Below are 24,268 nucleotides of genomic sequence, written 5' to 3'. Positions count from 1 at the left end.
CTCTTTTTCAGGCAGCGCACGCCCAACAAATCCCGGCAGAATCATGGCAATGATGAAAGAGAAAGCGTATTCATGGCATCCGGAGCGGCACCAACGTCGGCGGTGATTGCTTATCGCAAATCGATCGAGTAAGAGATTGAAAAGGTCAATTCCGGTGGCACCGTGTGGATCCATTTTGCTGTTTTTTTCACTTTTTTGTTTTTCAAGTGGATCCGCTGTCCTGTTTTTATTATTGTTTTGAATTATTTTTTTTCTCCCCCCTCGGATCTTCGCCCGTAATTCTCTGAGGATTTTCCATCTTACTCGATCAGAGCCACTCCGTCTGGGGCAATTGCGAGGTTATAAATTCGGGCTTATCGCAACCCCGGACTGGGGCTTATCTTTGCTCTCCTCTCCATTAGTTTTGGCCTGTCTTTCTCTCACTTTGGCCCTTATCAGTCGTTTATCGTGACTCCCTTGCCTCTCTTATCATCGGAACTGTCCTTATCTGTTCTTTTTGTCTTTTGACTTGGAGCTGTTAGACTTCATCCATTCTCGTCGTTCTTCACTCTTTCTCCTCTCTTCCCCTTCTCTCTCTCTTCCTACCTTCTCCCGTCCTATTCCACGCCTGTTGGCCTCCCCTCCCCTGAATCATGGAGTCCACTCAAATTCCCTCGATCAAGGTCATCACCTCGACGCGCGCGGTGATTTCCGGTCGTCTGACATCTGCAACGATCGTTGTATCGCTCACCACTGGCAAGATCACCGCCGTCTTTGACTCGGTGATCCCGGCCTCGGACTTCCCTGAGGGGACCCCATACACCGACTATTCACCCTATGTGCTGCTGCCCGGTCTAGTCGACGCTCACGTCCACCTGAACGAGCCTGGCCGGACCGAATGGGAGGGCTTTTATACCGGAACCCAGGCCGCTGCCTTTGGGGGTGTGACCACAGTCATTGACATGCCCCTCAATGCCATCCCACCAACCACCACGGTGGCCGGCTTGAAAGAAAAGCTGTCGGCAGCTAACGGCAAGTGCTGGGTCGATGTCGGCTTCTATGGCGGCGTCATCCCCGGAAATGCCCACGAACTGAAGGAGCTCGTCAACCAGGGCGTCCGCGGCTTCAAAGGCTTCCTGATCGACAGTGGGGTAAGTATCCTTCCAAGAATCTCATAACCCAACGTATCAGTGCTCACCGTGTCTTCTAGGTTGATGAGTTCCCTGCCGTCTCCTCGGAAGACATTCGCAAGGCTATGGTCGAGTTGGCCGATGAACCCACCACCCTCATGTTCCACGCCGAGATGGACCCGCCCATCACCGCGGCCGGCTCCGATCAGGCTCAAATCCCCGAAGGTCCCGCAGAGGCCTACTCCACCTTCCTGGCCTCGCGACCCTCATCGTACGAGACCTGCGCCGTGGAAGAGATCCTCTCCCTGGCCCATCTGGCCCCCAACCTGCCCCTGCACATCGTCCATCTGTCCGCCATGGAAGCCATCCCGCTGCTGCGCAAGGCCCGGGACCAAGGCATCCCCATCACCGCCGAGACCTGCTTCCACTACCTGTCTCTGGCGGCCGAGGAGATCCGCGACGGAGACACCCGACACAAGTGCTGCCCGCCGATTCGCTCGCAGTCGAACCAGGATCGTCTCTGGGCCGAACTGGAACGCCACGCCGAGGACGGCGTCATCAAGACCGTCGTGTCCGACCACTCGCCCTGCACCCCAGACCTCAAGCTCCTCCCGTCGCACGTCCCTGGACCCCACGAGGGCAACGAAGACCCTGCCGCCACTGTCGATAAAAACCAAGGCAGCTTCTTCTCCGCCTGGGGCGGCATCTCCTCCGTCGGCCTGGGTCTCCCCATCCTCTGGACCGAGCTTAGCCGACGCAAGGGCCTGACCGCCTCGCCCGAAGACACCAATACCAAGCGCGCCCTGCAGGACATCGTGCGGCTCTGCTGCGCCAACACCGCAGCGCAGGTGGGTCTGGAGCGCCAAAAGGGGGACCTGGTGCCGGGCTTCGACGCCGACATCTGCGTCTTCGACGACACCGCCGAGTGGACCGTCGAGCCTAGCACCATGCTCTTCCGTAACAAGTGCTCGCCCTACCAGGGCCGGACCCTGCGCGGCCAGGTGCGCGAGACGTGGCTGCGTGGCGAGAAGATATTCAGTCGGGACGAGGGCTTCGGTAGCAAGACTCCGGCTGGTACTCTCCTTTTGGAGAAACGGGTTTGAGACCCTAGTTCTGTGCTTTGTTCTCTTTTTTCTCTCTCTCCTTCAGAATTGCCCTCAAGGGTGATTCTTGAGACTCGTTGACAAGACGGACAGTCAATCTTTCAACAACCAAACCAGAAAGAACAAAAGACACAAGACAAGAGCAAACGACACGACACGACACGATAGATCGCTTTTTGATGATCACTAATGACCGCTTGGTTTTTTTTTTTTTCCGTATTAGACAGCAACCATCATTCCCCACGCACCTTGATTACAAGAAGCGATGGCGTAGGCTTTGCGCTTTGCTTCTGTTATTCGACCTTTTTGATCTATTTTTAGCTAGCTGCCATTATAGCTTTTGCTTTTTGATTTAATAGAGGGAAATAAAACATGATAAAGCTTAATACTTTCGCGTTTTCCACAATGAAAACCGTAGATTTTGATGAATGGAAGTAGGTAGTCCTCTTTCAGTTCGTGTATCATAATTTCTCATTGTTCCGTTTTAGATTGGTTGAAACATATTGTACACATCTGAGTCGAGAGTTTTGGCAAGACTCGACCGAAATTTGAGAGTTGGGGTATCAAGAAGAACTTTCTGTCCTAGTCATGGTCAAAAACGGGGCAACCTCGTCAACTTACGGTCATTGCCCATCCTCTGCATTCCCTTTCTCCTCCCACCGTTCTCGTACTCTCCTCCGCAATCCACCATTTGGTCCTCTGCCCCAGATCTCCTCCTTGTCTCCGTTGGTTTGTATGTCGGTGACGTCTCCCCTTTCTCCCTCTTCGGCACCATTTTGTTTTCCCTCGTCACTCTCCACCACGACTTTTCGTTCTCGGATGCGTTTTTCGCGCGCCCGCGCCTGCTCAACTTTGCGTAAATAGATAGCGTAGATCAACACCTCCGCGACGCCGACCATCAACGCCACGAGGAGCGATAGCAAAACTCGCACGGGCTCGGACACGCCGCCCTGCGAGCCGGTTCGGCCCGATGACCGCCATATCGTCGCCACCAACGCCACCAGTAAATCGGGTGTTCGGAAGCTCGTCAGCGCCCAGTAAACGCTGAACCCGGTGAGTAGGACAGAGAGGAAGATATTAAGTACGAGCCCGGGAGTCAGCGGATCCGAGTCGTCGGCCGGATGGTCGCCTGATGATTTCGATTCGTGGATCGCCGAGAGTGTCGGTGTAGATGATAAAAAGATGGACGCCGGGGATTGCGACGACGCGGCGAGGTGTGGAGAAGTCATGCGTTTGTAGGCGTCTGCTTCGGCGGCGGCGAGGAGACGGGCTTTTACAGCGAGGTATTCGGGACTCTGTGTGGGGTTGGGTATCAATACAGGGAACAGCTTGGGTGAGATGGCGTGAAGTAGCTAGGAGGCAGAGATGATGGTGGTGGTGACATGACGTACGGGTTCGGGCTTCGGCGGCGGCGGCGGAACGTACACCTTGGTCCCGTGGAGGAGCGAATTTAGACTCCGGTCATCGCTGGTGGTGGTTGTGCCATGCCTGGTTCGAAAATATCGAGCCAACCGGATTAACTGGTCATGGGCGATCGGGGTCTCTAGAGATAAGGTGTTGGGCAGGTCAAGCTCCTGGCGGGAAGAAGATGGGACATCCTCGAAGGCCGAGACGATGCGAGGCGTGGTAACCAGGCGGACCATTATCGAAGGATAAGTAAGGAAGTATTATCGGCAACAGTCCATGGTCGATGGAGAGCAGGGAGGATGGAGTCGAGAGTAGAGGGGAGAAAGTAGAGATGGGGAAACGAGAAGGGAAAGACATGATGAAAGCACGGGGGCCGCCATGCCCGAACAGGAAACCTGCTTCCCCCCACATCGACTTTACTTTCCTTCCTTCGTTTGGCGCTCGTCGGCTTCACCTCTGTCGACTAGAACCTCTCGGTGCTCGTCTACACCGTCATAATGGCTGACAAAGAATCCGGCCCGTATGTTCTCCCTTCCTGAATCCATCTCACTCACCAGCGAAAATCTGAATATTCTCCTCTCCCCCCCTCCGCCCTCCAAAAAAACTCCTACCCTATACCCCTCCCTCCAACCAACAAATCCACCCACCACGTCTAACGAACACCACACAAACAGGTCAGTAACGACGCAAACAAACCCCCGCGGTATCCCCGTCGCCCCCTTCGTCGACAATGTCGGCGACTACGTGTCGACCCGCGCGGACGTCGAAGCCACGCTCCGCTCGTTCCAAGAGATGATCTCGAAATACCAGTTCATGGAAGTCAACACGCAACGACGAGGTGCCGGCCTGCGTGAGAAGATCCCCGACATCCGCAAGACGCTGGAGATGGTCAAGTTCCTGAAGCTGCGCCGGGACGCGCAGTCCGGATCGCTGGAGACCAACTTCGAGCTGAACGACACCCTCTATGCGCGCGCTACCATCTCCCCCGAGGACTCGGAGGAGGTGTATCTCTGGCTCGGGGCCAATGTGATGCTGTCGTACCCCATTGCCGAGGCGGAGACCATGCTGCAGGATAAGCTGGTGGCGGCGGAGAAGAGTCTGTCGTTTTGTGAGGAGGATTTGGAGTTCCTGAGGGAGCAAATCACGGTATGGTTTATCCTTTTATCCTCCCATTTCCGGCTCCTCTGGGTCTGGTCTTGTTGATTGGACATTGGCTGACGCTCTTAAAAACAGACATTGGAGGTGGCTACTGCTCGTGTTTACAACTGGGATGTGGTACAGCGACGGAAAGAAAAGGCCGAAGGGAAGGGAGACGATGAAAATGAGAAGGGCCGCCCTGGTGGTTAAACTGCTTACGACGTATTTCCGCGCTTCAAATTTGCTCAATCTTGCATCTTTTCTTTCTAAACTCTTTGAAAAACATTCACCCATTCTTCTCTTTGTGTATATTCCCGGTCAGGTTAGATGAGCCCAAATAAAAGCGCTGTATCAAGGACTGTCTCTAGGTTTCATCTTAGGAGGTTCGTTTCATATGTTTGTATGGTTTCTGAGCCTAGTACCTCGTAAAAACAGTATATCATAAGCTAGTAAAGTATAAATAAGCTTGCCATCTTTGCGTCGTCGCTATAACAGATCAACAAACATTAGAAATATTAGCAAATTGGCTTGTATAGCCACTGTGAGAAGTCATCAATCATCACCCAAACTCTTCCTGTAAAAAATTACCCAAGCTAGGAAAAAAAGAAAGAAAAAAGAAAGAAAAAAGAAAGAAAAAAGAGAGCAAAAAAAAGCAAGTGACAGCAAACCAAAGCAAACCAAAGAAAAGCAAAATAACACAACACAGCACAAGCCCTATCCATGCAATCTGTATCAAACAAAAGCAATCCCAGGAAGTAATCAACTTAAAAAAAATCATCAGTCGTAAATCAAAGAAAATTCACCCGCTGAAGCATGTTCAACAAATATGCAGGGGTAATTATGAATCAGGCATGCAGCTAAACCCTGAGACCCGGGTACTTGGTAATAGGTTCAGGTAGCATGTCTGCATCAGATACGGCTCTATCTCGCACACGTCTGGATATGTCAATGTCCGTGTCGTCGCCGACAAATGTCCACTCCTCGGAATCACCGACGTCCTCGTCTTCATCTTGTTCAGCCATGGTTTTGGCCGAGGGCGTTGGAGAGAACGGTGTGGACGAAACGATCGAACGCTGCCGAGCTAGGGTTGTAGCATATTCAAGGTCGCGGTACAGTGCTTGAATAGCAGTCGCCACTCCATCCTCCTGTACAGGCATTAGAAATCGCTCGGGTCATACGAAGCAAAGAGAGGTCACTTACACTGCGAATTTGTACACCCAGTTCTCGAGCCTTCACAATCATACGCTCGCTGTGAGTGGCCTCCCACAAGGCTCGTGAAAATACGCTCACGTTCAGCCTCTTCATACAAATCCCAACACCCAGATCTTCAACGCGGGTCCCAAAGAAGAACTGGTCCCCAAAGAACGGTTTGATGATAGTTGGAACGCCCGCTCGTAAACTTGCTCCAGTCGTTCCGGCGCCTCCGTGGTGTGCGGCTGCGTCGATCTGCGAGAAAAGCCAATCGTGAGGGGCCGATTGGATTTGAATGATTTCTGGAGGAAGGGGAATTTCTGCCTTCGCACTGGCAGGATCCCCAAGACGGTCTGACCAGCCCTTGGACAGAATGCAGCGAACATCTGCCTTTTGAACGGACTCTACGACGGTCCGTGTGAGAGCAGACGGGTCTGACACGACAATGGAGCCAAACCCGATGTACACAATCTTTTTGCCATCTTTTCGCGCTCGCTGAATGAACCTAGTCAGCTCCGCGGGCGGAGTCCAGTCCGTTCCTTCGCTGAGAAACCAATACCCGGTTATCCGGATCCAGTCGGGATAGTCGAGTGGCGGGGCGACCACCGAAGGAGAGTAGTTGTAGAGAAATGGGACTTTGTTGGGTTGCATCTTATCCAAGTTTGTCGGTTTCAAACCAAGTTCAGTCTTTCTCCATCGATTCACTTGCCCCGCGATTGCCTTCCAGAAGACGTTATCAAACATAACGTAGGTGATATAGTTGTAGGCACCACCCATCTTGTGCTCGGGAACAGCGAAAGCATGTGGGTATGCTCGTGTCCTAGTCCAGGGCATCGTGAAGGCGCGGAAATACGGGATTCTCAGTGCCTCGGCAATATGGATCCCTGCCATTGCACTGGGCGATTCGATGAGGAGATCGCTTCCTTGGCAGCTTTTCCATGCAGACGATAGGAGGTCGTCAATCCAGCCTCGAAACTTCAAAGATGCTTCCCTTAAGAACGAGTATGTGAACATTCCGTTCTCCACGCAGATTCGCATAAGTTCTGCCGGGTCTCCGTCAACCGGAGCAAAATCAATACCGTGCTTCCTCACCCAAGGCTCGAATTCCGCATGTGTTGCGATTTTAGGTTTGTGGCCTTCGGCGAGTAGTCCTTTGCACAATGCGATGTATGGTTGTACGTCACCGCGCGAACCAATGGTAAGGCATGTGATCCTCAGTGACTCGGAGGGTTTGAAGTTGATAATCGAAGCCCGCGGGTCATCGAAAATGGGATGAAGCTCCGAGGACTCTTCTAACGAAACCTGGGTGTCTTCGCTGTCGATAGTGCCCATCCTAGCTTCCTGTAGCATCAAGTGCTCTGCCTTTGCGGCATCGGATTCGTCCTTCTCCTGTTTTGCGAGCAATCCCGACTCTGCTAAAAACCTGACCGACTCGAGTCCCTGATGCAGCGTCACGGCACAATCATCCCGAGCGTCGGACGCATTGAACTCGAAAAACAGTTCTTCATGTCCTCGGATGATGATGACAAGCCCGTGGTAACCGAACCGAAAGCCCTTTTCTTTCTCAACGTTCTCGACATCCTTCAGGGGAAGGATCATTTTGGTACGGGTCCCGGGGATCAGGCTGCGGAAGCAGAGCTTTTTCTGACTGATGTAGATCTTGCCATACAAGGGAAGGACGCGATGGAGATGGGCGAAATACGTTGCCTGAAGCCTCTCTGTCGGCGGAAGTGCGAAATGAGCACGGAACCGGTCCCCATGCTTGCAGCCATCTTCCCTGTCTTCGGGGTCAACGTCCTGATCATCCGGCAGTATGTCTTCTCCTTCACCGTAGTGCTGGCGGCCACCTGCCCACATTCCCGACACTTTTTCAAAGTATCCCATCGATTCGCTGGCCAGAAGAGTACTCATTTGCTTTGATCGATTCTTCAAGTATCCCGCAATTCCCGCGGCACGTTGAAGAGGATAGACCCCGGCTCTGACAAGCTCATTCAGAGAAGGAGTAGCGGTATTCGTCTTGGAAGAATCCTGCACTTCCAGGTCCGATTCGCTAATCCCGTACTGAATTTCTGATTCGTTCCGTTGGGGGATAGCCAACGGATTAACGGGAGTATGAGATCCACATCGCGCTGTGTCACCAGAGTACCGGCGTTCAGCCTTCTCTGCGCCAGAAGGCCGAGCTCCCAGGGTGTGTATTGTTGGGGACTGGAAAACATCACTTCGGGTTAGAATCTGGCTAGCCGACTCTGTTGTGTCTGTCATAGACTGTAAGACAGCTGAAGATTCAGCTGCGTGCTCAAAGGAGTTACAGAAGGAGTCCGATGGATCACCATGCTTTGTAGGAGGGGACGTCCCAACTACGTCGTGACCGAAGCTGATATGACTAGTGCTCGCGCTTCTGCGCCGTTGAGAGCTAACATTTCCTATCCCTCGTGGCTGACTCAGTGCGCTGCTCAGTGACCACCTATTCTGAGATCCCCGCGAACGTCTGGACTGAGTGGCGTGGTCCAGCCTGGGCGATAAGGCCTGAGACTGTTTTGTCGTTGTTTCGTGGGTGAGGCTTTTCAAGAAGTTGAAGGCGTCTTGACCGGAATTGAAGAACGAGAAGTAATACTGCCGACAGTTAGTGATGAAAATATTCATACTATTTAGCCAAGACACAAACCTCGTCAATGGCATAGGTTTCCCTATCAACAACACGTATCTTGAACGTATCGGCAAACTCAACCATGGGGCTTTCTTCTATGTCTATGATATTGTCAATCGGAAAGGATATTTTCACGCTGTCGCCGTCGTTGTGTGTCCGGAAGATGACTTTCTGCAGCGATTTTACCCACTCTTTGGCGCTGGCCTGGCTATCCGCTCTGAAATAATAGGTCCGCTGGTCGGTGGTCACTTGGAAATCCTTCGTCTCCTTTCCCTTGTCCTTTTGCTCCACCAAAGAGGCAGATATCCCGTATCGGAGATCCACGTGACCACTGGGGAAGTAGAAGTTGGATGGATCGGCATAGAAAGACAGAACATCCCCCTTCAACGAGAACCAATAGCGAGTGTATCGGAGATTCTTTCGGCCACGTTTGTGGAGCCAGCCGGATCTGATGGCGACGGTTGATTTTCGGGGGAGATAAGCGTAGAAGCAGATATGTCCTTCGGTGACATACATATACCCTTGCAGAAGCATGCTTTGTAGTAGAGAGCAGGCATACTCAACGACAATCTTCTCCGGAGACTCATAACCAAACATCTCCATTAACCTAACAGAGAGGGCAGATGAGGCTGGCTGCTGTGGATCACGGTTGGTCCCCTCCGCCGTTGATGGAGGGTGTTCAGGAACCGCCTTGGGGTCAAGGAGGGCTTGAGCCTCCACCATGCGACTGAGAACAGGGGCAGCGCGAGGGGTGGCACTGCGCGGACGCCTTGGAGATGGGACTCCGGGCAGCTCATCGCTCGGCGTGGACTCGGTTTGTATTGTCTGTTCTTTCCCTTTACGAAAGCTCGAGGCTGTCTTGAAAGGCCGCAAAAGCCTGTTCTCCGATATCGTCCTGCGATGACGGCGACCTCGTTCCTCCGGCTGCGGCTTGTTGTCCGTCGGCCGGTTGGAATTCTCGGCTTCCTTGAGAGGTGTAGCGGCCGCAGTGGGTGGGATCTTTCTGCTTGGTTTCTTACAACGTCCCTCGGCCTCTCCTTCACTATCACTTGAGTCGTCGAAACGCGTATGGAAGTCGGATTTGGAGCCGACGGCGGCAATCATAGAAAATATTGACTGTTGCATGTACGGTACGTGACCATCGCGAGACCCAGTGGCACCAGGCGGAGCGGTGAAATCGACCTGGGAGTCATGGTCATCCTTTAGGCGTTCCGGCAAAGCACTGGAAAACATCCGGCTTTTCGATAAAGATTGTCTTCTTGTACTGAGCTTATGGTCCACCCGCTTTTTGGTATCATCCAGAAAGGGTCGCATTGTCGGTGATTCAAACGAAAGTGGAGGGCAAAAGGAGCGGAAGGCCGACCAAGGTCAAGGAAGGAAGGGATAGACAATAGCTGTAGGCAGGAAGCGTCCCAGCAGGTGACAGCCACGAATGATCCGCTCCTTCAGAGAGAGCGTGATCGCCAGTAAAGTTCTCGAAGTCACGACGAAGACGGGGCTCTCGGACCACAGATGTGAGCCTATAACTATAAAGCAGATGATGGTACCGGTTAGTGTATATCATCATCCATCAAGGTCAAGCAGTGTTTTGAGTTCTTGGGAGAAAAAGGAAAAGGAAAAAAAAGAAAAACCACACAAAGTAAGGGAGAAAAAAAAGACCAGGGTACATACAGTAGGCTGACAAGCGACGTTGAAACCCGAAATAGTATCAGCCCGTCCACTATTCGGAGTAGAAAGTAAGGATCAAAGAAAGCGCGGCGAAAGGTCGTGATCAGGCATGACGAAGATGGAGATCAGACCGGATAGGAGGAGGGAAGTGTTGATGAAGGAGAAGGAACACAAATGGAAGCGGTCGAGGATCGTGCGTGATGCAGGCGGGCTTCTAGGCAGAGCGAGAGACAGCAGGAGAACACCAGAGAGAGAGCGAGAGACCGCAAGAGCCGTAAAGTCTGGCGTCACTCATCCGTATCAGCTGTTCACCCGGATAAGAGTCAGGCCAATCAGGGGGTGCGCATGTGACAAGGGGGACCGTGTCTCGCTTATGTCATCCGTCAGGACCCCCCGGTCCTTTCGGTAAATTACGGTATTGATGGTTCCCTGGGAAGCGCCGGGATGCCCGATTTTTAAGGCAGTTTGGCTTGTTGGACTTCTTTGACCCTCAGGGGACTTTGTGGTCGGCCGAGTCAGGGCTCCAGACTCCATGCTCCCCAGGTTATCTGAGGTAGACTGGGACAAGGACTCCGTACAGAATCCGAGGTACAGTACATCAGGTACAGACCTACCGACACGAGGCTCCATCGCCGAGGCTTAGTGGCCGCGCTTGGTTCTAGGCAGGCCCGCGGTTGATCGACGCCGTCTGGTGGGCCTGAGATATTAGTAGTTAGTACTAGGTAGGCACCAGGTCTCTCTTCAGTCTTCCCAGTCTGCCTTCAATATGATTCTCATACTGTCACTCTGCGCTGTTGCACACATATTCAATAACAACCCAATCAGAATAAAATGACCATCTCGAAACTAGCTCTTCTTGAGGTATAACTCCATTATAAGAAAACTCGTAATCTCACAATTTTTGGTGCTCCACCTATATACATACATACAAGTTTCATCTTCCAGGTATCATACGCCTGGATGCAAAAGCAACGTGCATCCACACCATGCCAAACGTCGAAGAAAATCTGATATTCATCTCTCATGCGGACTTGCTCGACTTCTTCCGCTTCTTCTCTTCCTTATTCTTGCTGGACTTCTTCTTCTCTCCGTCCTCGTGCTTCTTAGACTTCTTCCGGGGCTCGCCGCTAGCCGTGTTCTCTTCGGCCTCGGTAGGGTGTTGTTTACGCTTTCTTTCCTCCTTGTCGAGATTGGCACCCTTGGGGACCTTGAACGTAGGCGCCTCTCCCTCCGACTCTTCCGAGCTCGACCCGATCGTCTCGGCTGGTGCATTGCGGCTTCCCACGGGGCGGAACCGCATCTTCAAGTGCTTGGGTTGTTTTCTGGGGGGGACGACCTGTTCCTGCGCCGCTTCCCGTACTTTGCCATCCAGCTCTGATAGGTTGGGGATCTGGACCAGCTCCTGCACATGGTAGCTGTGGATGTTGTTCGCGATCGTAGGAGTATACGTCTGGGTCTTGGGGTCGTAGGTGACGAGCGTGTTCGCGGCCCCGTCGCCGTTGGTCATGCCCTCGGCGGGGATTCCGTATGCCACGCCATCGTGCTTCATGACGGGCTCGCCCTGCATGACCTTGGCCAGCGAGATCTCCTTGACTTTCGAGAGAGGGAGGGAGGCGGGTGCGGAGACGTGGAAGATCTGTTTGCCGCGGAGATCGAACAAGGCGGAGGCGACACCGGAGGAAGGCGGCGATTGTTTCTTCACGGATTTGAAACCGGAGGGGGCCTTGAATGGCTGCGCGGCGATGGTCTTCACTTTCGAAGACCTGGACATGACGGGTTAGACCACTGATGAAGACAATACGGAAACAATTGCACCTACTCGTCGGACGATTCTTCAGACTCGCTGTCTGATCCCTCGGCGGAAGAAGCGCTTTCATTGTCGCTCTCGCCTTCGCTGGAGCCGCTTGACGAATCCTGCTCCGATTCCGAATTCGAAGATTGCGCGGTCTTCTTGGTTGTTTCGGGAGAAGACGATCGGCTTTCACTCTCCGACGAGGAGGATGACGCGGATTTGGGAGCCATTATGAGTGCGGGGTGTTATGTGAAGAGCACTTCTGTCGACGCTCGGAGTTCGAAAGGGAAGAAAAAAAAGTTCGGCGGGCCTGCGATGCGGAGCGCCAAGCAACGAGTTGGGCTGGCTGTGAGGGTGACAGGCGTAGTAGAATATAGCCAATGCACAAGCTCAACTGCGTAATTAATGGTGATAAAATGCGAACGCAATGCAATGTCTAGAAGTTGAATAATTATCACTGGCAATTCCTGCGAGTGATAACGCGATAACTTTTTTTTTTTTTTTTTGCCCGACCCTCTTTGCTCCGCGGAGCACGGACCACCATCAAAAGTCCGCGGTCTGAATTATCGACGCTCGCAGGTCCCCCGCCAGCACTAACTCTCCAGATTTTCACCACGCTGTCGAATGGGCTGGAATTTGGCTGGAAACATCGCATTTTCTTGGAAATTATGAAGCGAAAGGCTGACAAACAGCCAGCGGCCGGTGCGTATCTGATCCAGTCTTTCAGTTGAAGTGCAGAAAAAAATTGTATACTGACATCAATTCTCCTAGCTCCGATGAGCGCCGTTGCGGCGCGCAAAGCTCGCCAGCAGCAAGCACAAGCTACCGTGACCCCAGTGAAGCCGTCGAAACCTGAATCATCCGGCGAACCTCCTTCTAAAAAGGCGCGTCGCACTCCCGAAAAAGAGGAAGAGAACCCGGCACCAGCAGTCCCGGCAGAGGATCGCCGCCAAACGAGACGATCAACCAGGCAAAAGACCGAGGATTCGAAGGCACAAAGCACACCGGAGAAAAAGGCTAAAGCGCCAGCCTCAAAGCCTGTCGAACAAGTACCTCCCCCTAGCACCTCGCTGGGCAATGGAAACGAGGACGCATCTGAGGAGGAATCGGAAGACCAGAATGACATTGCGCGAGAGAATGGAGTCGGTCCTGCGCAAAACGATGACGATGAGTAAGTCTCGGTCTTTTGTTGAGGCATTGAGAATTTGAGCTCACAATGTCCAGGTATGAGTCGCCTGTAGACACGCCGGCCCTCGCTCAGGAGGAATTCCCATTGTCAAGGACTCGATTGAACAAAAGCAATATCGTCTACAGCGATGAGGAAAGGCTGTGCGTCCGGATTAAAGACAAAATGGTTTGTCGTTGCGACAGAATAGCACTGTAACATCATGCTGACCCTTCACAGAGTCTAGTATTGCTTGGCCACTACGACCTTTGGGTGAAACGAGGTGTGATCAGTCTGATGGGCGCCAAACTGCATCCTTCGTCTCGAATCTACAGAGTCTATGCGCCCTCAACTCACTCTCTCCCGGTCATCAAGTGCGTCTCGAGCGTCGATGGTGCGGCCGAAATCGAGGTCAAGTCATGCCACAGCGGCATCTATCGTCTCAGGGATCTGTCTCCTCTATACCAACGGGTGTGGAATGGAAAAAACACATCCGCTGACAAGCTCACCCTGAAGAACGAACCGCAATCTACCAGGAGAACATTCTCTGTTGTAAGTGGGCTTCCTTTTCGCCGTCTTCAATACCAGCAATCTAAACCTAGCATAGCTGTATACATCGGCGGACGATTCTCTCAAGCGACACTTGCGGCCACTGCATCTGGAAAAGCAATGGAGTTCAGCTATCAAGTCTCTCTCCCAGCGTGGTGGACGGCTAAAGGCACTGATCTGCGGCCCCAAGGCTTCTGGAAAATCCACCTTCAGTCGATACCTCTTGAATCACCTCCTCAGTCCCGCCCCGCAGACTGAGACGCACTACTACAACACCGACGGCGTTGCGTTCCTCGACCTCGACCCTGGCCAGCCCGAGTTCTCCCCTATGGGCCAGGTCTACCTTGCACATCTCCGGTCTCCCGTCTTCGGTCCCCCATTCTCTCATCCCTCGCTCGACGGTTCGCAAACTGGCTCGATGATCCGCGCTCACCACATCGGAGCCACGTCCCCCAAGGACGATCCCGATCACTACATGCTCGCGGCCATGGACCTCATGGACCGTTATCGCGCCCTGCTAGCCACTTACCCCCAATGTTCTCTCATCATCAACTATCCCGGCTGGATCTTCGGCCTCGGCTTGGAAGTGGCGACCTGGCTGGTGCGCTCGCTCGGGCTATCGGATGTGGTCTACATGAGCGAGAAGGGCCCGATGGAGGTGATCGAGCCCCTTGGACAGGCCGCACACGAAGCCATGGTCCCTCTCACCATCCTCCCATCCCAACCCACCGATTTCGTCAGCCGCTCCAGCGCGCAGCTGCGCTCCATGCAGATGCAGTCGTACTTTCACCTGAGTCACGCCGACGGACTCCGTAGCCCGCTCTGGCTCGACCAGCCTCTTTGCCACACACGTCCGTTCCGAGTCTCCTACGCAGGACCCAACCAAGGCATCCGCGGCATTATGGTCATGGGCTCCCAGATCGACCCCGACCTTCTGCACGACGTCGTCGACGGCGCCCTGGTCGGCGTCGTCGCCGTTGAATCGTCGCGTGCCGTCCTCGGCGAGGCCGATGGGCCGGGACCGCAGTCCACGAACGACGCAGAGGACGAGGAGATGGAAAACGCCTCGACTGGCGGCTCAGACGTCAACATGGAAGGAGAGGACGAGAATACCCGCACCACCAAGCCCTCTAAAGCGCAACGATCCATGGACCCCGACATCGAAGCCAACATCACCCGCACGCGCAACGAAGACCTCCCGTACCTCTTCGTCGGCGCCGGAAGCTGCACCCCGCTCGACCCCCGCGCCTCGCACAGCCTCGGCCTAGCGCTCGTGCGGTCCGTTGACGTCTCGTCGCGAACCCTCGAGCTGGTCACACCCATCGCGGGGTCCGCGACCCGCCACGCCCTGGAACATGGGTACGGGCTGGTCCTGGTGCGTGGGCAACTCGACAACCCGAACTGGGCCATCAGCGAGGAGTACCACGCCGCACGAGCCGCGGAGAAACGGCATCGCGAGACGATCGAGAAGGCCAGGAAGGCCGGCAACGAGGATCTGGACCCGGCGACGCAGGCGCGAGTGTCTGCCGCTTTGAGGGACCGGGTCCGACGCGCAAGCAACGTGCCGTGGATGACGGTCATCGAGGACCATAGTCGACGACAGCGGGAGGCATCGCAGCGCGAGAAATCGCTGTGGAAGCTTCGCAAGAAGGCATACCCAGGGAGTGAGAGTGAGGGGGATTGGTAGATGATTATATTACTTTCTTATTTTGTTATATGATTAGGTACGTCCAGTATATATGTAACAATACATACCTGAATAGAGATATAGTCTTGTAGCATTGGATCCACCTGGAATGAGTGGAGCGCAAATGGGATGGACAAAGGGACCCTTGTCTCTAGTACAACCAACATTGGATCACCTGATTCCGGCCATTAGTGGCCGCCATCTCCCTCTTGGCCTTCCTCGATGGCTTTTTTTCTGATTTATCCGCTTCTACGACATTGCTCACCTTCATTTCCATGTCTCAGATGTCTGTTCCCCATGGTGCACCGTCACATGATGCCTCCTGGCAAGCCACTCGGAGAAAAGTGCGCAAAGGCACCCACAGTTGCTGGGAATGCAAGCGTCGGAAGATGAAGTGTAGATTCGATCCGCGCGTGGCTAGTGCCTCCTGCAACGGCTGTCGACGACGCGGCTCCGCGTGTATCAGCCAGGAGTTCCCCGAGGACATCGCATATGCCCTCGTGGGCATTGGATCTAGTCGCAGGGACGGCACTCCCACGCCCAGCGAGAGGGCAGATCCTAGTATTCTCGCGCCTCTGTCAACGAACATGGAGCCGTCGCGGTATCACAGGTCTTCCGAGGTCCGTCTCTTCCAGATTTCTTTTCCCAGTATGTCTTGTATGATGGCTACTGACTGCTTTCCAGCAATATCTTACGACCACCCGGAATGATACTTCACACCGTAAATATGAGAGTCTATCTCGGTTCTTGCATGAATTACTCCCGTCGCGAGAAGATATCGAGAGGATCTGCAAAGCCAGTCGCCACTCCTCCATCCTCACCCACGAATTATTGACTACGCCATACCCTACCCTCTACCAGAACGGCCTCCAAACGCCCGAGAGTTTATTGACGACCCCGGAACCAAACATGCATCCTGTTTTGATCACGAGGCACATGCTCCAGCTCGCTCTTTTCCTACAACATCTTCCCCCGGAACTTCACAAGGAGATTAAAGGCCTGTCAGAACCACCCAGAGCCATCATGGAACGTTTAGCAAGTGTTGCCATCTATCACATCACAACAAACGAGGAGCTTATTGGCAGCATAGAGAGCCTCGAATGCATCATGCTCGAGAGTTTATATCAGGTGAACATTGGGAACCTTCGACGAGGCTGGGTCGCGGGTCGGAGAGCCATGAGTGTCGCCCAGCTGATGGGCTTTCATCAATCGGATACCCCGACCCCATACAAGGCGCTCGACCCCAAGACGACGACGAATTACAGCCCCCAGCTCATGTGGCTCCGAATCGTCATTCTGGACCGCCATCTCTGCATCCTCTTAGGTCTGCCCCAAGGCTGCACCAACCAGAGTATGGCCTCCGAGGGCCTCACCAAAGACGACTGCCCCATTGGCCGTCTCGAGCACCAGCACTGTCTCATCATGTCCCGAATCCTCGAACGTAACGCATCCAAGCCCAGCCGCGCAGACCTGCCCACCACCCGCGCCATCGACCTAGAGCTACAGGCCGCCGCAGGCAGCCTCCCGAGCAAGTGGTGGCTGGTCCCCAAACTCGACAGTGCGTCCGCCGACCTGCAAGCCGTGTTCTGGGATACCCGCCGCCTAGTCCTACAGATCTGCCACTACAACCTTCTCAACCAGTTGCATCTGCCATATATGCTGTGCCGGTCCTCGTCCGCGGAGGAGAGCAAATACGACTATTCGCGGCTCACCTGCGTCAATGCGTCGCGAGAGGTTCTCTCGCGCTATATCTCGCTACGCAGCGTCAACCGCATCGCGTACAGCTGTCGCACGGTCGACTTCATCGCCCTCATGGCGGCCATGGCGCTCCTCCTCGCGCATATGGATAGCCATCGCGACGGGGTGGACAATTTGCTCGCGAACCAGTATCTGGGCGATCGCGCGATGATCGAGCAGGTGCAGGAGCATATGAACGAGATGAACAGGCTCAATTCCGACGAACTCAGCGCGCAAAGTGCGGATTTGTTGAAGGTGCTGTTGGCGATTGACATGGAGACAGGGAATGGGAGGGTGAGTGTGTTGCCGCAGGATGGGATGGGCCGGGACCAGGAGAAGGAGGAGGGCGTGGTACGTGTGCATGTTCCATATTTTGGAATCATTCGGATTGTACGCGTGGTTCCGACTAGCAGCAGCACGAACAACACCTCAAATCCACTCTCCTTGCACGTCGCCGACACAGCGGCTTCTCAGGACTTTACCGCACCTTTTGCGCCTCTGCAACAATGCCTGGACACTTCCTCCGACCCGAGTTCTTTTCAGGACCCATCCCCGCTGGCGCATCCAGAACTCGCCGCAGGCGGCGAGGAGTGGGCGTTTCAGGGGGTGGATATGGCGTTTTTCGAGAGCATCATGAGGAACGTCGGGGGCGATGGTTGATAACTGACGCAATGGCACAAGGATTCACCTGCTCATGCTAGGTTGGATACATTAGAGATCTCAAGATCAAGAAAGAAAAACACAACTAATTAGATCTCTAAATCTGATGTTTTCATTTTGGAAAAGATTCCCAATATTGTACAAGGTTTTTACCTTTCCAGAACCTCGCCTACCTACCTAAGAGTCGGTCAGATCTAGGCAGCGCTACCTACCTAACCAAAACCAACCCCCCTACCTCTTCCCATCGACAGCCTCCCTCTTTTCCTTCCCCTCCACAACCTCTGTCGCCGGCGTATCCCCGTGATTCGGCAGCTTCTTAAACGGAATGATCAACGACAATAGGACCGACAACGCCGCACACGCCAGAGAAAACGCAAACACGTCCTTAATGCCCACCATGTACGCGGCGATCACCGCCGTCAGATCGTCCCCGCTGAAAACGGTCTGGAGCTCGGAGGCGCCGGTGCTCAGGACCAAGGCAGGATCGAGATGGGATGATGATGCACTGCTAAGAAGCGTGTGGAGCATACGGTTGGCGAAGAGGGATTGCGCGATGGCGACAGAGTAGGCGCCGCTGAGTGTTTGGCACACTGAGGAGTTTGTTAGTACATATAGATGCAGCCCATAGGGATACTCGGATGCGAATTGGTACTGGTATTGGTATTAGTGATTGCATAGTGAGTACTTACTAACCATGATGCCAGTAGCGCTGGACACGTCTTCAAGCTTGGAGAAGCCCTGCACAGCCGTCATGGGGACCTGGTTGGAGATCCCAACCCCGAACCCGAAGAGCACCTCGGCACCGATGTACATGGCTGGGGAGGAGTCGACATCTAGGATGTAGATCAGGGCCATACCGGCGGTCATGATGAGGGCACCGAGAAGCTCGTAGGGCTGTGTGTAGCGGGTCTTTCCGATGACGGCACCGCTGACGACGGCTCCGAGGGCGAACAAGGCGAGGAAAGGGAGGGTGTTGACTCCACTTTTGACGGCGGACTGCCCGTGGATGGATTGGAAGTAGATGGGGAGGTAGAACATGACCTGGTAGAGGGCGGCGTAGGAGCTAGAATGGAGGAATTGGTGGGTTAGGTTAGGTAGTCATGGCCGGGAGAGAGATGCATAGCGAGAGATGATTCTTACATGAAGCAAAATAGGGCATTACTCCAGGTCATGCGCTGTTTCAAGATGCGAAACGGAGCCATGGCGCGAGGGCCCTGTAGCCATTCGGTAACGACGAAACCAATGGTGAGTACAATCCAAAGGACCAAAGTCGCGATGACAGAGCCACGGTTCCATGCTTTGGTCTGCCCACCCCATTGCAAGGCCAACGTCAAGCATACGAGAGCGACGAGAAGCAAGCAGAACCCCGGGATATCAAGGGCGAGGATGATCTCCCTCCAGGTGGCCGGGACACTCTGGATGTGCTTGGGGATTCGAAGGAACAACAATAACAGAACGACGATGAGACCACCGACGGGCAAGTTGATCCAGAAACACCATCTCCACGAGACCTCGCTCGTGAACGCACCGCCAATCACCGGTCCAAGAATGGTCGACACCATAAACACCGCCATCCAAGTTCCGATGAGAAGCGGATGGTTCCTAGGCGGCGCCACGTAGTTGATGACAATCAGAGTGCCTGCAAGGACCCCCGAGGCTCCCCAACCTTGAAGCGCACGGCCGATGATGACGGACACGCTATTCGGAGCTGCAGCGGCCACAACACTACCGACCAAAAATATCCCGACTGCGCTGAGAAAGGCCCATTTGACGTTGGCGTACTTGAACAGCTTGCCCCATAGGGGCGAGGCAGCGGCTGCGAGGATGAAAGTGGCGCTTCCATACCAGCCCACATCGTCGAGGCGGCGGAAGTCGGTGGTGATGCCGGGAATTGCGGTCGCGATGATACCGATCTCCAGGGAGACGAGGATGGTGCTCACGAAGATCGTGAACATGATGAGGGCGAGTCGCGTGCCAGTCGCATAATCGGGCGGGGGCTCGTTGAGGCCATTGTTGTGCTTTGGGGGACCGTCAGCTGGAGACTGCTCGCTATCCCGGGTCGAACCTGGCTGGTTTCCGTCCAACTCGGCCTTGTTGCTGCTCTCGAGGTCTGAATCGCCTGCCATGATGCTTGGATATTCGGTGTCACGGCAGCATGTCGACGGGTTGAGGAGAGTTGCAACTTATAGTCTTGAGTTCACAAAGAGCCATGGTGATTGCCATCTCGATGACAAACCAACACGTAAGAGGGTGAGGATGGGAGATGTATGGCGAAGTCCGCGATTGACACGGTCAACCGAGAAAACCAAACGATTCGACCGCCGTGATGTTGTACACTTGGCCCTACAGCCTTCGACCGCCGTGTGGTGCATATCTTGGCGATGTCGCACCGCCGCTCTGCTGACAAAAGCCGAGTAGTTGATTGCTAACTAACTAACAGTCGGTTAATAATATTAATCATACATCTGGCTTCGCCTATCTTGTACCGGACAGGACGAAGGCAGACCTAGGACCAAATGGTTGGGAGAAGTATACAGCGGGAGAAGTGTTGGCCCTGTTAGTGGAAATCACCTGGGCATGTTCACTTACGTCATCAGCAGATGGCGAAGGCAATTGCTTATTTTGAGGCATCAGATCGATTTACACCCACTCTATGTATGATAATGTACAATACAACATATACTACACAAGCCAAATCAAAGCATATATCCATACAAGAGAATCTAGAGAAATAGTAGAATACATGGTAAGAAGGTTAGTTCAGTTAGTTACATACAATACAAGCCCAGAAACAAACGGGGGGAAAGGAAAAGGAAATTGGATATGAACATGACCGGATCGTAATCATGATCATAGTACTGCCTTCATGTCGACAGAAAAAGAAAAAGCGTAGTGATTTATCATTTCCCATCGCCCTTCGTTAAAAAACGACATTCAGATCATGGGGCTCATGATATGATGCAACAAGCTGTCTGACAAAACACAGAGCCTCTTTTCTTCGCGCATCATCTTCCGACGAGACAGGGATAGTATTAAGAAAGACAGTAATAGTCATATCGCCAGGTTGGACGAAAAAAAGAACATAGCAAGCAAAGCAAAGGGGAATAGAACAGGAAAACTTGGACCAAATATCACTGGCCCACCCACGCTTGAAAACAGAGGAGGCTAGGTAGTGCCCAGAACAAAAAGAAAAAAAAAAGGCCGTAACTCCGTTTCCGATCTTGAGAGGACGCCATAAGTCTATTGGAACTGGTCCCTCGACGGAACATGAAAGAAGAAACAAAGACCAGAAAGAGAAGCAAGGTAGTGGCCATAGAATTCGGAGGCCTCACTGTTGGAGCTCAAAGGCAAGGGTATTGTTGAAGTCCAAGGATATTGGGGAAGGAGAAACAAAGGGTATCGGTGCTCGTATCTAAAACGTCTGAATCTTGGTAGAGCGATCGGTTGCAGGTAATAGCGGTTTATAGGATCTATGCGATAACGGACCGGCGGGGAGCGATTGGAATGGGCTTCGGACCCGACGAAATATCCAGCTTGGTCATGCCAAGATCACTATCGTCGTATTTCTGGAGTTTCTGATCGTTGGGGGTGCCCTTCTCGTTGCCCGACAAAACCGACCGTCGAGTATCTTCGTCTTCGCGTACCGTACTGCAAACAAATCGTTCCTCTGAGATGGGGACGGCTCCAAACATTGAACCCAGCTGTTGCAAAAGGGCAACGAAGTGTGCGTGAATTTCCGCAAATATGTATTGGTTGCCCACGATGTCCGAGAGGTTTCGTGCGCGAACCTGGCCGGGTCGCCGCATTCCATCGGGGTCGACGGTGCGTCCGGTGAGGAAAGAGGAAACGGGGGTATAAGGATGATTCTTGTTCCGATTGGAACTGTTGTTCTGCTCCTCGCGCCGCTTCTCTTCCTCCTGGAACTTTTCAGCCGAGTTGACGATGCCGGATGCAATGCGACCGAATGCCCTCCATATTACCGGACAGGCACGGAACGCTTTATTCGCATCCTTGCCGGCCAGCGCGACCAGCGCATAGCTGCGCCGTTTCCCGCGAGCCATGGGATCGGGAAGGCGAAAGATGTAGGCGACCGTGTAACCGGCATTCGAGTCACCAAAGCACAAAGGACCGGAGGAGAGACCGCGCGGGAGGAGCTCGCAACTCAACGTGCGGATGGAAGATCGTCGCAGAAGGGCGTAATCTGCGGGGTTGGGAGGACCGCGCAAGGAGAGATAGGTGAGAATATGCGTGTGGCAAGAGGCGTCCGACGAGACGGAAGAAGAGTGCAGGGAGTCAGGAAGCGAGGCATGCGTATGCGAGTCGTTTGGGCTGTCGTTATAATCGCAATGATTACTGCCGCAGGAGTAGACCAATTCCCTGGACCGCAGCACGGGGCTGGCATTATTACCCTTGCCGTCACCCTTGGGGGATCCCGGGGCGCCTGCAGGAAGTTGTTTGCTCACACCCTCCGGTAAGGTCAGGCTACAGCTGGCGCAAGTATCGCCGTCGGCACCTCCGACCCGGGTTATCTTCTGGGGTTCGGGAGCACTCGGTTGAGACTTGAGGAAATAAGGATGATCCTCGATCTTGGGCGATTTGGAACCCCCATTGACAGGCTTCTCCGGGGGCTTCGAGGGACTGAATTCTTTGCGCAGACCATGGGAGGAGACGGTGTCGTGAGAAGTCGCAGGGGTATCATCGGGAGAGGTGTCGGAATGTTCGGGGTAACATTGCGAACAGGAGAACGGGAGGACTTGGGAACAGATGATCGAGGTCGGGCCATGTACCTCGCAGAAATGCGTCAGAGAGAGCTAAGGAGAGCAAGGCCGTTAGTCAGATCCACGGGAATGGTACGGGAATGGAGGGTAGTCACATGAGATCATCACCCCGTATCGGTGGCAAGACAAGCGACCTGAATGGGCGCAAGCATGATTCACGGACGGGAGGATCATCAAGGGACGCATGCGCAACATTGACGCAGGTCGCAATGCGCCACCGTCGAATGGCCAAACAAGGGAGAAAAAAAAAAAGGCGAGCACTCACAATAAAATCCATATCCACGGATTAGCGTCTAGCAGTATCCAACAACCATATTAAACCATTATTGCAAGGCATGCTTTCCGGGACGGGATCTGGATGATGGCGACGGTGGCGACGCAGGACGGCCTCCCGAGGGTGAAAGGAAGAGGAAGAGGCGGAGGATTGGACTGGATTGAGGCGGATCCAGACACGAGAGAAAGAGGCGAGGGGAGGAATTGACTACCACCCATTCACTACTACCACCACCACAACAGCCGCACCGACATTCACCGGCGGCAGTAGCAGCAGCAAGGAATCGTCACGGCAGCTGCAAAGGCCAGCTTGCAGACCAGACGAGGGGATAGGGAGAGGGGGGAGGTTGGAGGAAGAAAAAAGAAGAGAGGAGAGGAAAAGAAAGTGAACGGGGATGAGGGGGGGGCGCAGGGAATATAATAATAATGGGAGGAAGGAATGGGAATAGATTAAAATATGGGGATTGAAGGGTCGAGACGAGAGATTCGGGTGTATTACTTTTTACTTTGACTTGACTTTACCTACTTTGAATTTCCGATTTTCCATTTCCAATACTTATTTTATTTTAATTCTCTTTTATTAAAATGAAAGAGAATTCTTAAATAAATTAAATTCTGGTGACGGAGGGATCTGTTACGGGACTAGACTGCCTTCCCTACCTACGAGCCTAAGCCTTTCCGGGGCCCAAGTGGAGTCGTCGGCTGCGTCTGGCCTGGACAATACAATACCCCGCCGATACGGTACCGCGTAAGGACGGGATCAGGCCGAAGAGAGCAGGAAGCCCAATGACCTCCAGCCCAACCGGTCGCTAGTTTAGATACTGAGTAGTAATAGTATCTAGTATCTACTCAGTAGTTAGTATCTACTCATCCAGTAGGTGGTCTTACTCAGAAAAGCACCCATTAATCTGTCTGATTCCTAGCCCTTCGCCTGCCCCTTGACTAGCCCGGGATCATTCCCTTTCGAGGACAAACCCTCCTCCCTCTTCAGCCTGTCAGCGCTGCCGGATGGAGTCCGACAGAAAACGGTTTCGATGCTAGATTGACTCGATCACACTTCGTTATCCAATAACCCGGTCCGTCGTCTCTTTAGTCTCGGCTGTGCGGCCTCTGGGAGTGATTCCTTTGTTCCCTCTGGCTGTGTCCGCTCCTCCATTTCAGCCCCCCCTTTTTTTTGGTTTTTCTGACGATGCTGATTATTCGGTTGTTGGCTATTGATTGATTGATTTCCTCCCTTACCTGTGAGACCGTCATCAGTCGAACGAGGACCCAAGACGAAACACGGACTACTTTTTGAGATCGTTCTTTCGTTCGTTCTCTCTGTCTCCATTTCTTTTCTTTTTTCTGTGACTATGACCATCCAAA

The 24,268-nt window shown here is 53.5% G+C and overlaps 8 protein-coding genes across 8 annotated transcripts; 3 read left to right on the top strand and 5 right to left on the bottom strand.

Moving 5' to 3' along the window:
• Window positions 1-632: 632 nt before the first annotated feature.
• Window positions 633-2,212, top strand: KD926_000666 (allantoinase alX; the record flags this gene model as incomplete). Its single annotated transcript, XM_053104472.1, has 2 exons — window positions 633-1,130; window positions 1,190-2,212. 2 exons carry the CDS (start codon window positions 633-635, stop codon window positions 2,210-2,212), a joined length of 1,521 nt encoding a protein of 506 aa, XP_052952285.1.
• A 623-nt stretch (window positions 2,213-2,835) lies between these two features.
• Window positions 2,836-3,855, bottom strand: KD926_000665 (TMEM199/VMA12 family protein; the record flags this gene model as incomplete). The annotated part of the gene is made up of 2 exons (XM_053104471.1): window positions 2,836-3,507; window positions 3,604-3,855. 2 exons carry the CDS (start codon window positions 3,853-3,855, stop codon window positions 2,836-2,838), a joined length of 924 nt encoding a protein of 307 aa, XP_052952284.1.
• Window positions 3,856-4,116: 261 nt separating this feature from the next.
• Window positions 4,117-4,966, top strand: KD926_000664 (tubulin-binding prefolding complex subunit PAC10; the record flags this gene model as incomplete). Its single annotated transcript, XM_053104470.1, has 3 exons — window positions 4,117-4,139; window positions 4,294-4,765; window positions 4,853-4,966. The coding sequence occupies 3 exons, from the start codon at window positions 4,117-4,119 to the stop codon at window positions 4,964-4,966; spliced, it is 609 nt and encodes a 202-aa protein (XP_052952283.1).
• Window positions 4,967-5,613: 647 nt separating this feature from the next.
• Window positions 5,614-9,908, bottom strand: atg26 (UDP-glucose:sterol glycosyltransferase; the record flags this gene model as incomplete). Its single annotated transcript, XM_053104469.1, has 3 exons — window positions 5,614-5,901; window positions 5,957-8,560; window positions 8,613-9,908. 3 exons carry the CDS (start codon window positions 9,906-9,908, stop codon window positions 5,614-5,616), a joined length of 4,188 nt encoding a protein of 1,395 aa, XP_052952282.1.
• A 1,375-nt stretch (window positions 9,909-11,283) lies between these two features.
• KD926_000662 (DNA-directed RNA polymerase I subunit RPA34) lies at window positions 11,284-12,284 on the bottom strand (the record flags this gene model as incomplete). Its single annotated transcript, XM_053104467.1, has 2 exons — window positions 11,284-12,025; window positions 12,082-12,284. The coding sequence occupies 2 exons, from the start codon at window positions 12,282-12,284 to the stop codon at window positions 11,284-11,286; spliced, it is 945 nt and encodes a 314-aa protein (XP_052952281.1).
• A 438-nt stretch (window positions 12,285-12,722) lies between these two features.
• grc3 (putative RNA processing protein Grc3) lies at window positions 12,723-17,852 on the top strand (the record flags this gene model as incomplete). Its single annotated transcript, XM_053104466.1, has 7 exons — window positions 12,723-12,756; window positions 12,826-13,225; window positions 13,279-13,408; window positions 13,460-13,771; window positions 13,827-15,438; window positions 15,648-16,075; window positions 16,140-17,852. The coding sequence occupies 7 exons, from the start codon at window positions 12,723-12,725 to the stop codon at window positions 17,850-17,852; spliced, it is 4,629 nt and encodes a 1,542-aa protein (XP_052952280.1).
• Window positions 17,853-18,083: 231 nt separating this feature from the next.
• KD926_000660 (MDR family MFS transporter) lies at window positions 18,084-19,978 on the bottom strand (the record flags this gene model as incomplete). Its single annotated transcript, XM_053104465.1, has 3 exons — window positions 18,084-18,442; window positions 18,542-18,915; window positions 18,993-19,978. The coding sequence occupies 3 exons, from the start codon at window positions 19,976-19,978 to the stop codon at window positions 18,084-18,086; spliced, it is 1,719 nt and encodes a 572-aa protein (XP_052952279.1).
• Window positions 19,979-21,322: 1,344 nt separating this feature from the next.
• KD926_000659 (folliculin domain-containing protein) lies at window positions 21,323-22,825 on the bottom strand (the record flags this gene model as incomplete). The annotated part of the gene is made up of 2 exons (XM_053104464.1): window positions 21,323-22,663; window positions 22,790-22,825. 2 exons carry the CDS (start codon window positions 22,823-22,825, stop codon window positions 21,323-21,325), a joined length of 1,377 nt encoding a protein of 458 aa, XP_052952278.1.
• Between the last annotated feature and the right edge of the window lie 1,443 nt (window positions 22,826-24,268).

This window comes from Aspergillus affinis (genome assembly GCF_023601865.1).
Source record: "Aspergillus affinis strain CMG 70 chromosome Unknown NODE_112_length_118489_cov_85_125139, whole genome shotgun sequence".
Taxonomy (NCBI): domain Eukaryota; kingdom Fungi; phylum Ascomycota; class Eurotiomycetes; order Eurotiales; family Aspergillaceae; genus Aspergillus; species Aspergillus affinis.
Note: the sequence above shows the minus strand (reverse complement) of the source record. Positions and strands in the feature narration are given on the sequence as shown.